This window comes from Camelus dromedarius, chromosome 15 (assembly GCF_036321535.1).
Source record: "Camelus dromedarius isolate mCamDro1 chromosome 15, mCamDro1.pat, whole genome shotgun sequence".
NCBI lineage: Eukaryota > Metazoa > Chordata > Mammalia > Artiodactyla > Camelidae > Camelus > Camelus dromedarius.
Genome location: NC_087450.1, coordinates 47,023,418 through 47,038,741, shown reverse-complemented (window position 1 = coordinate 47,038,741; position 15,324 = coordinate 47,023,418). Strand labels below are relative to the sequence as shown.

Sequence of the window (15,324 nt, the reverse complement as noted above, 5' to 3'; positions counted from 1 at the left end):
AATGAGAGAAGCCTAGACTTGCAGAAATGTCAGAGATGGGAGGAGCTCGTGGAGCAGAGGGACCTTTAAGAGGTTCATTGACAAGGCAAAAGAAGCCCGGCGAAGTCAGAAGTGACCCAGGGTCACTGAGCTTTGAGTAACAGCTCTAGATTCTGAACCCAGGACCACCTTCTCACTATAAGACACGTATACTTTCCTACCACTCTGGTCAACTTAAGCAGGAAAGATTTAATGGAAGGATGTCAGGGGACAAGAAATTGTATGTTCTTTCAGAGCAGTCTCTTCTATGTCAGTGGTTCTCAAACTGTATAGGGCATCAGAACCCTTTTGTGGGCTGTGCCCCCCCCCCCAAGTCTGGTACATAGATCTGGGATGGGGCTCAAGAAATACTGTCATTTCTAACAAGCTCCCAGGTGATGCTCAGGCTGCTGGTCCCAGCTCCCACTTTGAGAATCATCGTCCTACACATTTCCTCAGTTCCTGAAGTACCCACTATTCTTTGCAAATAGCAAGTGTTCAATCCATCTTTGCTGCAATGAATCATATGCTTCAGATTTAAAAGATTATCCAAGACTTAATACATGGATGATGATGACTGGAGGCTGCTAGTCAGTTAAGTCAGGTCTTCCTACCTAGTAATTTACATATGACATAAATTAGTCTGATTTCAATCAAACTCATCCCACTAAATACATTTTACAGAACCCCAAGCCTTGCTGTATTCAGTTACCTGGCAATATGGTGGGTATGTGCTCTGGTGCAGGAGTGAAGAACTTTGGGGCATTGGATTAACTTTATCTGGTCTGTAGGGAGAATCACATGAAGTGAGTCACCTTTATGCCTCTAATAGTGAAAATGGAGTGAGGTTTTGAAAGTCTTTAGTGGCAATGTTGTTAAAGACTGTAATCAGTCAACAGAAATTAATTAATGAGTGCCTCCTGCAAGTCACTGAGAAGGGCTATGAGAGATGACACTGAGATGTAAGCCCTGCCCCAAAGGGCTGGCAATCTGTTTGAGGAGATGAGATAAAGGGAGAGGCTCTTGAGGGGTGTGAGGAAAGCTTAGATATTGGAGGATGCATAAAAGCCCTGCCCACTCCGCCCACTTTCCTGGGGTAAACCAGTGCCAAGCTGGAGTCTGCTGTATCACGGCTCATGAAAGCTTATTGGCACATCTCTTTCCAACTTGGAATCAACCATGAAGAGTATTTAGACCGTAAAAATTGGGCAAAAGCCACAAATCAGGCCTTCCCCGCCCCCACCCTCAAAGAGCCAGCTTCCCAGCACACCAGGAACTCCTAGAGCCTGATAGAGAAGTTCAAGGTGGCTTCCAGGATGTAGCCTGAGAGGCTGTGACTTACTTGGGAAGCCTGGCATGAACTTGCACCTGCCATGGCACCAGGTAACCACAGCAGGTGGCAGATCAGATGGGGCCAGCTAGCGGGCAGTGAGACCACTGGGGTGGGAGATGGCAAGCGCGCCAAAAAGACGAGAGGTACGACACCCCTCCCCAACTCTACATCTCCCCTGGGTAGTGGAAGCATTGGCACGGAGGTGGCAGGGGAGCTGGGGAATCTTGCATTTACTGAGTTTTAATCTTGAATTGATCGTGTTTTAAACCAGAAGTGACTAACTTATCTTAAGAGGCAAATTTTAAGTTTTCCTGTCTTTGGTGGAAAATACGTGCGTTTGGGAGCCAAGATAACTTCCATTTTACAGGAATAAAGAATATCTTTGAACATTTGAGGACTTGTGGACTTATCACTAAAAATTTCAGACCTGTGACATCATTTGCCTTTGTAAAATGAGATGATGCCAATAATCACAATTTCATGTAGCAGGAATTTAAGGTTTTCTTTATTAAAAGAAATGAAAAGGTTCAACAATGTCTTTTATTTCTAACTTTAGGAAAAGCCTAATTCACTAACTTTTTTCTAAATTAATTTTCTTTTCCATTCTCTTTTTTTTTTTTTCGAGGGATGGGAGTGTTGCACTAGAATTATAGGCAAGAGGTCTGGGGGTCCAGTATTTATTGCCTTTGTCAAATTTCATAAAATAAGGAAAGGTCCTTTAGGGAGGACCATAGATGTGATCTAACCAGCAGCCTCATCTAATAATGGATGAAAGAGAACCTTGGAAGGGGACCCCCTTGCCCAAGGTCGCTCTATTAACAGAGAGATAAGCCTCTGTCCCAGGACTTCGCATTTCAGCACCACTGCTTCCGTGTCATGGGAGAGAGTGAGTCTGTGGATTTGTAACCACACTAAGGGAGTTTGAAATTCCAGCCAGAGAGCACAGGTTGCTAAGATAGCTTTTAAAAAAACTTTTAAGTGACTAAAAGCTCTTTTCCCTTTTAGTCTAAAGTTTCTACTAATGTAAAGAAGTAAGATTTAATTATAGCCCAGCATGCCCATACTGAGAGGTCCCTACAAAGAGCTTCAGAGTGAGTCTCCCTCTCTCTCTCTCTTTCTTTTTAATCTGGTGCTATATTTAGTTTTTGGTTTCATATAACATTTTAGATGATTAAAGTAGTTGGCATTCATTGGCAAAACTCAAATAATATGACAAACATTAGGGCAGCAGTCAAGCCATTCTAATCCTATCCCCTAAAACCCACTTCCCAGACCATCACTCTGTACAGTTTGGTGGATATGAAGCAACTTTTCCTCCTGCAGAGCTGCGGTTCTAACACAAAATGCCACACGAAGCTCTGGGGTGGAGGCAAGGAGGGAGGGAAATGGCCCTTTAATAGCGTCTTTGGTTCTAACTATGACAAAAGAGTAAGTTAGGGATGTGAAAATCACCCAGAAACAAAACCCTCAGGCTGACATGTCCTGTAAAGAGATCTGTCCATCCCCGCCCATCAGTTATTTCTTAGATTCCAAGGGTGGATGTCCCTTGAGACACGACTCTCAAGTTGTTCTAGAGACATCAGAGGTTCTGCAAGAGTTCAAAATCGCACTTTAAAAACCCTGTCAATAAATATACCTGAAAGTATTATATTCCATATTTTAATTCACTGTTAAGTTGTCATGTTAACTCCCTCTTGGCGTGAGCACAACTCAGAAAGTAGTTTCTTTTATTCCTAAGCACATACACAGGATTTGAACCTGTGTCATCAATGAGGAAAACTGTACCTTTGTGGTCTTTAAAAAATACAGGCCTGTGGGAAGGGATAACTTGGGAGTTCTAGATTTGCAGATACTAATATACATAAGATAGATGAACAAGTCTATACTGTAGAGCACAGGGAACTATATTCAATATCTTGTAGTAACCTATAGTGAAAAAGAATGAAAACAAATATATGTATGTTCCTATCTGACTAAAGTATTGTGCTGTACACCAGAATCTGACACATTATAAATTGACTATAAAAAAAATACTAAATACTAAAAAAATTTAATAATACTAAAAAAAAATACAGGCCTATTTATGTCCATGGTACAAAAAACAGCTACAATATTACTTGGGAACGTCAAGCAGAATATTTTAAAATTTAGACATTCAGGCTGACAGCCCAGGTTCTAAAGTTGGACAAGCTTGGGTTTGAATAGCTTCTTATTTGGCCTTGAGCAAGTCAGTTAACCTCTCTGGGCCTCAGTTTTATCATCTGTAAAATGGGGATAACATTAAAGATGTCCATGTTCTTAAAAGTCCTTTTGATTGTTTCTGTCACTGGGAAATTCTCTATGGCTACCTTTCTAATATTATCTGATATTTAATAACTGTCAGTATCTAATATCTTTCTAATTATCCTTCTTTGGATCCCAGCCTCCTGCCCCATCACATCAAGTCTTTCTTACTTTTCTTTTAGGCAGCTCCAACCCCTAGGAATCTTGTTCATTTCTTATGAAGAGCAGCTTGGCTCTGTGCCTCACCACACAAAGCCATGGTACTTTCCCTTATACCTAAAATTTCACCAGGATGCTTCAGTAAACAGAGTCCCTGTCCAGCACTGCCAGCAGCACAGAGGGCCTGGCAGAAGCTCTTAACTTACCTTGAACGTGATCACTTTTTTGGGTAAGGCGCTTCACCACCAGCATCTGTGTGCAGGAGGGAACAGTGTGGGGATTTATCATCTTCTGACCTAAATGCTGCCATCTCCCTTAGAAGGCAGAACTGCCTGGTAAGCTGCTTTTATGTGGAGCAATGTTAAAAGCTTGAACATATACATTTATCCCAATAAAACGTTACTCTTATATAAGGGCTCCATGTTGGAGTTCACTAGAAATACAGGGTTCTGTTGATAAAAAACACTTGACAACCATTGACTTGGGGCTTTTCTATTTTCTCCCTGCTAGTCAGATCTGAGACAGCTTCTTTTGTTTTCTTTCACTTTCCTTTTGCACCATGAAGATGCCTTCTCTCTCTTTAGTACTTACTTTGTGAACCTTTTTCTCTGAAACCAGGAGAATGTTCACATCCTGATATCCAAGGCATGTGGCACCTCTCAGTTTCTCTCAGTCACAGCAGACTTTCTCTTCCCTCGTACAAATGCTTTCCTGGGCTGCATCTGCTGATTTTATAATTATCAGTAACAACTACCTATTTTACGTGCATGGAAAAATAACTTTCCTAAAGTCACAGCATCCTTTAGAACTGATCAGAATTGTAGCTGGGTGGTATCAGAGGTAGACACACTGGTTGCTTAACTGAAACAACAACTGAGATTCTAGATATTTTCCCCTCAAAATGAACACAACCTTAGCAATTGCTGTGGAAGAGTATATTAATATTTAAATTAAAACATAAAACATATGTAAAGAAACCACTAAAGCAGTACTACTTCCTCCAGGTCAACATGAAAAACAACTTTGTATAATGATAATAGTTAAGTTCCCCACCCCCAATATTAATACAGCACTTTAACAACCTACACGCTCTTCAGTATGTAGTAGCAATCAGAATATTAATTGCAAAATTACATATCTTGAAGAGCAGTCAAAAATGCAAATTTGCCTCTTCAGAAATAAACTTATAGGAAAAAAGACCCTTTCTTCAAAACGTCACCAATGAAAAAGAACGATAATCTAGAATACAAACTCTGCAGGGCAGGGATTTTTGTTGGTTCTGTGTTCCGTCATATCCCCAGTGCCTAGAACAGAATCTGGCACATAGAAGATGCTCAGTTAGTACATGGCGCATGATTACATTAACAATAAAGTTGGATTAGAAATTTAAGAAATCAGAAGTGTCCCTCGCAGGCAATGGATCAAATGGAAAGTAAAAAGCTAGACAATATTGTGTATCTTAAATTGACCCTGAAACAAAATGAATAAAACCCAATTTTTCATTTCTGTTTACAACTGGTTATTATTGGTTTAAAACAAAGCCAGACTTTAGGTGAGAAACACCAAATATTTGGATATATTTTAATTTATAAAATGTCAGAATATACTTCAAGTACTGCACTAGTCTACAGACCCTAGCCTTCTCATCCCTGCTTACGATCCTCAGTGACTATTGTTTTCTAATATTCTTTTAGTTGTGAGTAACAGAAAGTAAACTCCCACTACCTTAAGTAGAAAACAGCAGGGTGGAGATTTACTGGAAGGATTCTGGTGTGGCTGATGGGCTGAAAAAACAACCTGTTCAGGCTGACCTGGGGGACTAGAAGGAGAGCTTTAGCCATCAGGACTCTGTCTCTTTCTAAACGTCTGTTTCATTCTCTCAAACTTCTTTCCATGGGATTGGAACTGAGGTTGCCAGCATCAGCAGGACACCTCCTACCTTCCTGTCCTGAGAGGAGTTTTGTTTTCCAGATCTAGTTAGAAGGACCCCAGGGAGGGATGCCAATTGGTTCAGCCTGGGTGACATTCCCATCTCATGGGCCAATCTCTGTGCCTGCAGTAGGAGTTGGCAGCTCCTCCTCAGAACATGTTAGCAGTAGGGCAAGGGTAGAGCAGTGCCCCTAGAAGAGTACGGGCATTCCCATGTGATGGCGAATGTCATTCATAATGAGAACTAAAGCTCGGGTTTGAAGCCTTCAGAGACAGACCGCCTTCTCTCTGTGGGTTGGCCCTACAGGCTTTCATTTTCAAATTCTGGGCTCACAATAATCTGCTACTTAAGGATTCTGGTTGTCCAGGAATCAGCTAATTATTAAGTCATTCAGCCAAGAACTGCATTATTAAAATGAGGTAACAATAGTTTCATTTGAATTAAAAAGTCAAACAGGATATTGGTATCTTTCTTTAAGAGATCAAAATACTTTCATCACAATTAAGGTTAGAATAGCCTAATGGACTAATGAATAAAATTTCCTCCATTTTACCTACTAGAAATGAAAGCAAGATGTTTTATCTAAGATCTTAGTTGGTAAGGAGCTGGATTGGCTTTTAGACTAGAATGTTCTACATGAAAGACTATATCTCAGCAAATAAATGCAGCCCACAGACCAGTGTTTTGTATTTGGCTTTACTTTATAAAAATACACAACTTAAATACATATGACACTCTCTATACAAGACATAAATAACTGTTAGATTTAACATTTTTCGTTATTTCAACAGAAAGCAAATATGTAAATTACCTCATAAGAGCAAAGGGTTTCTTTAGAGATTCTGCATTCCAGGTCTGAGGGAAGACAGCCCGCGGGCAATCGCTGCAGGAAGCTAACCCACACCAGCTGGCTTTCCAGCAAGTCATTTCACCAACACGGCCTTTATGGCTCGGCCTCAGAGGGCACTGCTGTCAGACACACTCTCTTATTCACACCGCAAGTTTACGCTTTCACTTTCTCTAGAAATGTTTAATGGAAAAACCAATCCACAAACAGCGTATCAACTGTCTCTTACAATTGTGCTAAATACCAATCATGAGAAATAGGAGCCTCTCCTCACTTTGCAAAACCTGCAATGAAAAGTGGTTAGCTGTATTTTGTGGCTAAATTCCTTTTCAAAAGTTGGACAAAAACATTGGCAGACTCCTAGTGAGCTAGATGGAGTGTGGTATGAGAAGGGAGTGACCTTCTGGCGCTCACTGAAATTGGGCTCTTAGGGTGGGCACTGTCCCTGTCAAAGGCAACGGGCACACGGCTCCACCCTTTCCAGCTGGAGACCGAAACACCTCCCTCCCCCTTAAGACTCTGTCACTGTTCAATGAGGAACAGCTACTTCATCACGGATTCAGAGCTTACAGGGGCTGCTCACTCGCTCCTGGCTTTCTTTCGGAAATTTAGCTGCCTTATCTATGGCTCACTTCTAACAGTGAATTAGGTACTAGTTTATCAATATAAAGAAATATTTACCAGTTGAGAATTCAATGCAAAAGAACATACTAGAGTGAGTGTCCTGAGGTAAATGTGAGCCTTAAAGAACAGTGTGCAATCTACAGAATTATAGCAATTTATCTTGTAGCAGCATAGCATGCCCAAGTCTGGACTTCGAAGTTAACAAAACCAAGCATGTACTTATATGAAGAAATAAAATGCCAATGCTGAAGTAAAAGAAATGTTGACAGTTGAGAATATAAATTCAAAAGGAGGCATGAAAAGAGAACAGAGGAACAAAAGGAGGGTGTCTTTTAAAGTTCTTAGGTAGGTTGGACGATTAATTTCAAAAGCCTCCAGGGATTTCTAACAAGTTTTAAAAGTGCTAATTCTTGGTGACTCAGATGCAGAAGAAACGGCTTTTCTTTAATAATAGCTATTCGAACTTTTTATTCTTTTTTGAAAAACAAAAGATTCTCTATATAGTCTCTACAAATTTTTTTTTTTAGCCATTGAAATTATTCTGCTGGCTGTTACTCTCACTGATGTACTGTGAAATCCTAACTGGCTGAGGAATTTTAATAATTTTGAACTACAAAGTATATATTTGCACCAAGAATTTAAACTAATGCATAGAGGTCTATAAAATTTTGTATAAAGTTAGAACCAAAAAAAACTATTCATTGAAGATCATGCTTCATTATCTCTTGATATTCTACTCAAAGATGATGAAAATCAGAAAAATTCTAGGACCCTGAAGCTTAACTTTCTTCTTGTCTTTCCTTTACATAAATAAAGTAGTATCCTTCATATTAATAATCAAGATGTTGGGAACTGAGTCCCAAGACCTAAGAATCAAGATTAGGCTGAATTTCAACCAGTCACTCATAATATAAGGATATGAAAGGAAGCATTGAAGAACTCTCCCCTATAACTGCTTATCTGCACAATGGAGGTGAATGACGTGACGAATCTAGTACTTAATGCCAATAATGAAAACTGGCACGAGTTCTTATACAGGACCACATACTCAGTGAGCTGTCATATCAGTTTGTGCTGACATCACCGTATACCTTCCTCATTCATATGACTCCTAAGTTCTGTTGCAAAAATAGATCTATGTTTAATTACTTTACATATGATAAAGGCCTTAAGTAAAGTTTAGGTCCCAAAGAACTTTGGTCTGGAGTTCTGTAGGTCCAGGAGTTAGTTAAAATGAAAAGGCCAGAGGAAAATCCCACAAGAAATCATATCTCGTATCTCAATTTATTAAAAAAAAAATTTTCAATATCACCAATTTGAAAACTCATGCTAGAAAACAATGTTTTAGTTTCCTAACAGCAAGCTCAATGCAGCCCAAGTGCAGTCACACAAAAAGAAAGCTGCTTTGGAAAGAGAAAGATTCTGGAAGATTTCAGGGCCTTGAATTAAATAAAAGTGGTTTTTCTTCTCAGGTTGTAAGGGGAATGCTACTTCAGTATGGGACAGCTGTTTAAAATTCACAGATAGTAATGTTTTATATACTTTAAAGCGCCATCAGTGCAGGGTGGTCACAGCTAAAAATCCGAGCAGTGACATGAGAGTGACAGGGTCATGAGCCCCGCAGTGAGACTGGTTCTGTAAGCTCTGGAAGAAAGGCCGGTCCTAACACCTGATCTTCATCCATCCCTTGGATACTGAGGAAGACACTATGGCAAGAGAATGTATTTCTCTATGTAAAATCAATTTTCATAATCTGTAGCGTAAAAATATTACTAATCAGAAATTTGGAACCCAAGCAGAAGAAACAGATTCCTCCCACACAGCCTTACAGTCTCTCTGTCCATCATCCAAAGGATCCACACTTGTCTCTGGTCCACCAGGCCCAGGTCAAGGCTGCGTGGGGGGATGGAGGGGGCAGCAGCCAGAAGCCAGGGATTCAAGAAGAGAGAAATGATAGTAGGTGTGGTGATATTAAACAAGACAGGAAAAGAAGAGGGAAGAAAGAGGCAACTAACACTGGGGAGGAAGTGAAGAGGAGGCCCAGCTTGTTGAGAAGCACCCCTGCCTTTCCCACCTGTTTTGGCAGATGATGCAGAAACAAGAAGTGGCATAATCCCCCTATGGGGGCTCTCCTAGGACATCAGACATGCCCGAGACAGGCCGGCCGTGCCCTCTGGGGGGTGTGAACAACCTAGTGTGACCTGCAGGCACTTCTGTCTGGGACTCTGATTCCTGACTTCTAGGTGACCATGCTCCCTACAGCTACCAGCACCCATTTCCACGGCCAAGAAAAGGCCTCGACCCAGGGTGTACTCAGAACCTGTGGCAGCCGCCGCCTTTGCTCTCTCAGGACTGGCTTGTCCCTCCCCCTGGTGGTTGGAGGAGGGGAACAGAGCAAATAAAAGAGCCGCTCAGCTCAGAACTGTTATCACCTCTTTTCACTTTCAGGGGACTGCCAAGAGTTCATCAATTACAGACTGATGCTTAAAATACCACCTAAGGAACTCACTGTAAAAGGAGGAACCTGCTTGTGAGGTCACGCCACACCTTCAGGGATTCTGATATTGTCTCTTCCATTTTTGTTTTCTTCTCTGATGATGAATTTAAAAAAAAAAAAGAAAGAAAGAAAAGTAAAGAAAAAGTAAGAGTCCTCCTTCCAGAAACCTCACGGACGTTCCTGAGCGAAATGCCTAAGGGATGCTACGCTGACGGAGCTTACAAACGCATGGGAAAAAAATCCCAGGTCGTCCTCTTCACTTCGTCTCTCTGCAAAATGTCTATGACATGGTAACAGGCACCTGGATTACTGACTTACAAATGACAGCACATGAGTTAAAAGAGCAGTCACATGTTGTCAGGGAAAACCCATGTTGGCTACTTTACCTCTAGGGAAAGTCTGTTTGGACTCGAGGCCCACACTTGTCTTTTTTTCTACTTTCTACTTGATGTTTTTCAGGAGGGCTGTTCGGGCATTCACAACGGCTTTGAAGGCATCTTCACTCCCGGGCGCCACACACTTGTCAGGGTGAAGCAGCACAGCAAGCTTCCGATATGCCTTATTGACTTCGTCCCTACGGAAACAAGCAAAGCTCTGTGTCAGTAACGGGGTCCACCCCCACCCTCCATCCACTGCATTTTAGATGTCTGGATGACATCTCTTGCAGTAAGTGTATCCCCAATAATTGTCACCCTTTCTCAAAGGTGGGACTAAAGGACCAGGAAGCAAACAATGAACAACTAATATGTAACATACAAGTAGAAAAATATATAATGCAAAGTGAGTATACAAACATGAAGAAAGCACTTGGTAAAAACGTGATCAGATGAAAACAGACAGTACTTGGCATCTAACAGGCACTCAGAGAAGCTCTGCTGACTGAAGCAATGGGGACGGGGGCCATCAGGGCAGGCCCCCTGGAGGAGGAGGCTTCTGGAAGAAGGTGGGGTTCGGAGATTGACATGACGGTGGGGAAATACACAGCAGCAGGGAGAGAACTGGTAGAGGCTGGGAGGGAACACAGACAGGGCATGTAGCTCCACAAGGAAAGGCACTGGGAAATAACAAGAAACAAAGCTGGGAGCAGGGCTCAGTGAGTGAGGGCCTTGAAGGCAAAACAACAAAAAAAGTTAGATTTGATAAACAATAACAATAGTGGGTGTTTCATGACAAAATGGTACTAGGAAAGCTGTTTTTTGAAGTTAGGAGACAGGTAGGAGGTTGTTACACTAACCCAAGCATGAGTACAAGAGTTCAGACTAAGGTATTTGTGGAAGCAAGCAAGGGAAGACAAGGAGATATCAAGAAAGAACTGGCAGAAGCAGATGATGAGCTGGATACACAGGTGGAGAAGATACAAGAAAAGGGGCTAAAATGAGTCCCAGGGTCCCAGCGAATCTGAGGCCCCAGGGAAGATGGTGACACCACTGACCAAGAAAGGGACACAGGAAAGGAGCACCTCAGAGTTCCAGTGAGCTCCCTGAGACCAGAGACGAAACAAGAGAGAAACTGACATTCTTTAAAGAGGAAAGGAGCGGTACAAGAGTGTTTCTCCAGAGACCAGCAAGCTCCAGGAAAGATCTTTAGGCTCCTGAGCTCCTCAAAGAGCAGGGACCATTGTTGGGGGGGTGGAGACCACCCGTCCCTGTAACCCTCCCAGCAATTCATATCCTCAGGTATCCAGCCTCCGAGAGGCTTCTAAGTACCCAGCCAGCCCGAGTCAGAGTCGGGCTCTGTCTCTACCAGATGGTTCTATTTCCCACCTTCCTTTTGTAATTCAAAGTTCCAGTTAATCTTGTAAGCTTGGATTTGGTGCTTCCCAAATGTCCAACCTTTTCTTCTTTATTTTTTATTAGAAGGATTTCCAGTTTGGCTTTCCAAATTAGGGAGATAGTCTTTGACATCTTGGATGTGAAAGAAAGTCTTACGTGTCAACTTGGGGAGTCACAGGGGAATGTTCACACCTGTCCATGTCTTGGGCATACCTTCATTCTAAGGCTTTTTCTGCTTTCTGGTTTTAGAGCAGAATTTCTGAATTTTCTTGGGTTAACCTTGCATGTAGCTTTCCCACACAGATAACTGTGATATTAGCTAACAAGAATCACATTCTGTCGACAGCCTCCCTCTTCCCCGTGAGTCTTGGGTGAGGCCCCTCCGGCCACTCTGCTTCCTGAGGGCAGATGTCCACACGGCGTTAGTGGTGACCTGGTCCTCTGCGCTGAGTCCCTTTCGGGAACTCTAGCTATCAGAAGACACTTCCAAGGAAATTTCTGGAGAAATAAGACTGAGTCAGGTGTGTAAAAAATATCTGAGTTCTACTGAAGACGAAGAGTTTCTTAAAGTTCAAGAAGAGCAAACACTGAACTGAACAAACATTGAAACTCTTAGTGGGGAGGGCATATAGTTCACTGGTAAGAGTATGTGCTTAGCATGCATGAGGTCCTTGGTTCAATCCCCAGTACCTCCATTAAAAATAAACAAATAAATAAACCTAATTACCTCTCCCCTCCCAAGAAAAGAAAGAAACAAACAAAAAAACTTTCTATAAATTAAAAAAAAATTTTTTTTTAGGTTTTGCCCAAATGTGCTTAATGTCATACAAAATTAGCTTGATAGACCCAGAGGAATAAAGGTAAGAAAAGTACATGTTTATATTGGTTAAGGGTATGAAAATTATGGGTGTCCTGCAAATTTTGGTAGATTTCAATTAACCACAGTGAACAAATATGGAACCAAAGCTTTCTTTTTCCCTAATAAACATTGTTCTAAGTTAATAAGTAACAGTTCACTAGTTTTAGAGCCAATATCTCTTGGAGATTAAGTGGAAGTATTTAGAATGAGACTATGGAAGTCTAAAAGGACATTTAAAAGACATCAGTTAACTTTGTGCTATATACGTAAGGTCATCTGCATTCCTTCAGATGTTTGAAGCATCCTCAGTAATGCCTGGCAAGTCGAGGCTGACCAACAACTGTCTTCCTCTTCCCCCCACCTCTTTCCTTCTGAACTTGAACATATGCTATGAAACCAAAATGGAGAAGAGATATGTAATGCTGCTGATGTTGACAAGGCAATTTCAAGATGTACTGTTTTCTTCCATGGGAATCAAGGTGAAAAAGTAGAAAGTGACAAGCATGGAGAGAAAAGCAGTGGTATAAAACAAAAAGATTTGAGAACTTTAATAACATGCACAGTAACAGCAGTATTAGAGCATTAAAAGTTACATAATGATCAAAAGTTATGAGAGTAGACTCCAAGAGTTCTAATCACAAGGAAAAAAACATGTTTTTGTTTTCTTTTCTTTTGTATCTATATGAGATGATGGATGTTAACTAAACTTACTGTGGTAATTGTTTCACAATATATGTTAAGTCAAATTCATTATGCTGTACACCTTAAATTTACACAGTCCTGGTATGTATGTCAATTATATTTCAATAAAACTGAAAAAAAGTTATATAACCATACCGAATGATTTATTCTTGCACAAGCAACAAAGAATAGTGATTGTATTTCTTTTTCTCCTAAATAATTCTTTTGGCTAAAATGAAATAATTTAACATACATACACACAGACAAGGGACTAGCAGGATTTTTGACAGAGACAGAGGCGAGCAGACACACAGTTTTCAGGGTCAAGAATTAATTCTACAACTAACTCCTGGGGTCCCTGAATGTGTGTTTATTCTCACTGAGTTCCAACTTTCCCCTCTATGAAATGAAACTTTTGGACCAGTAGATTGCTAATATTCTTTCATTCTCTGAAAGTCTATGATTTAAGAATTCTATTTGTAAGTGTTTTCTTAAGGTTACATTACCTTCAAGGCTCTTATTCAACAAAAGCAGAGCACACCATTTCAGAAAGTATGTGTGTACATACACACATACACACACACACACACACACACATATACTCACTACATAGTTCCCATATCAGGCAACTGTGCCCTTTATTTTCTTTCTTTGGTATTCACTTAATTCAGTGACAGAGCATTAGAAAGTCATGTAATACATTTCCACACATCTTCATATGCCTAGCCAATTACAAGATGATATCGCACTGTAATTCTGACGGCTGAGTCTCTCTATGACAGAAGTCAGGACTGATATCTGAGAACACTGCTTACCTTGAGGCCCCAGGTTTGACTCCCAACATGTCCCAACTATCTTTACTATTTCGAATTCTGCGAATGGTGTCTGCTTGTTCTTTGGTGAAACTAGCACTGCTATTTGTGATGGGACGTTTCCCGCCATTTTCACATAAATCAACTATGGATACATAAAAGGTCTGCAAAAAGAAAACACACTCCAGAAGAGAACTAATTTTGTGAAGAGAGAAATTTCTTTTAAGCATCAACTTAAAGAGTTTTAATACGTTCCAGTAACTCAGTATTCACAATAAAGCAAGTACGTACTTTGGAAGATTTTTTCCTTTATACTATATATATGCATATATGTTTAAGCACACAAAAAGTATAAGGAATAAAATTCAAATGGCTCATAATCTTATCTCAGATAATCACACTTGAAATTAACAATTAGTACACGAATATTGTTAGAAAAATTCAAATAGTAAGGAAAAGTGTAAAATGAAAACCGTCTCCCTACCCTCAAGCTCCTCTCCTTGAGGTAACCACTGTTAATATTTTTTGAGTATCCTTCCAGAACCATTCCATCAGCACACCAGTATTTACACACATCCAAACACTAAACATTTACATAAAAGAGGGCTGTTTATTGAGACAACACTGTGAACTGACTATACTTCAATAAAAAAATATATATACACAGAAGAAAAGAGGGCTGCTTAGCACCTTGCATTTTTTTCACTTAATAATAAATCCTGAAATCTTTCTCTCGCAGCATTACAGACACTTTCTTCCTCCTTTTCGACGACTGTTCAGTATTCTACTGTGTGACTGTACCATAATTTATGTAACCAACTCCCTATTCTTGGACTGGTCAATTGTTTCTAGTGTTTTGCTACAAATAGTGCTTTAGTGAATATTTGTCTGTGTGTGTGTGTTTGTGTATCTCTACATGCTTGTGGGGATACTGCTTTAGGATAAATCCCTAAAACAAGGATTACTGAATGAAAGTGTACATGCATTTTACTTTTTGATTTTGACAACTTTCATACAAAAAGGCTGCACCAGTTTATACTTCCATAGTGCCTACTCCCCACACCCTGGTCCACACTGGGCATTACCATACATCTTCACTTTTGCCAGCCTGATGTGTATTTCATAGTTTTTATCTGCATATCTTTAATTAAGCAAAATTGAGTATCTTTTCATACGTTCATCCATCTTTTCATTTTCTGTAAACTGTTCATATTCTTTTCCTATTTTTTAAACATTTTTTAATTGAGTTATAGTCATTTTACAATGTTGTGTCAAATTCCAATGTAGAGCACAATTTTTCAGTTATACATAAACATACATACATTCATTGTCACATTTTTTTCGCTGTGAGCTTCTTTTCCTATTTTTATGTTTCTCAAAGTGAAAACTATTTTTTCATCCGACTCATAATTCACGCTCTGTGCATTGTTACTGCTGCTGAATAACTTCACTCGAAATACTAATTTAATACACTATGGCTGCTTTTAAACTGACTAACCTCCTCTTTCC

The 15,324-nt window shown here is 40.3% G+C and overlaps 1 protein-coding gene across 2 annotated transcripts in view; it reads right to left on the bottom strand.

The window, feature by feature from the left end:
- Positions 1–6,405: 6,405 nt before the first annotated feature.
- Positions 6,406–15,324, bottom strand: part of DNAJC27 (DnaJ heat shock protein family (Hsp40) member C27) — a 33,606-nt gene continuing 24,687 nt past the window's right edge. Inside the window, exons 6-7 of one of the 2 annotated variants that reach the window (XM_010992952.3) lie at positions 13,819–13,979; positions 6,406–10,265 (exon numbers count right to left, since the gene is read on the bottom strand). In XM_010992952.3, the coding sequence (XP_010991254.1) occupies positions 10,133–10,265; positions 13,819–13,979 (294 nt within the window). In that variant the 3' untranslated portion in view covers positions 6,406–10,132. The remainder of the gene's footprint in view (positions 10,266–13,818; positions 13,980–15,324) is intronic. The other variant, XM_010992953.3, reaches the window with a different exon arrangement.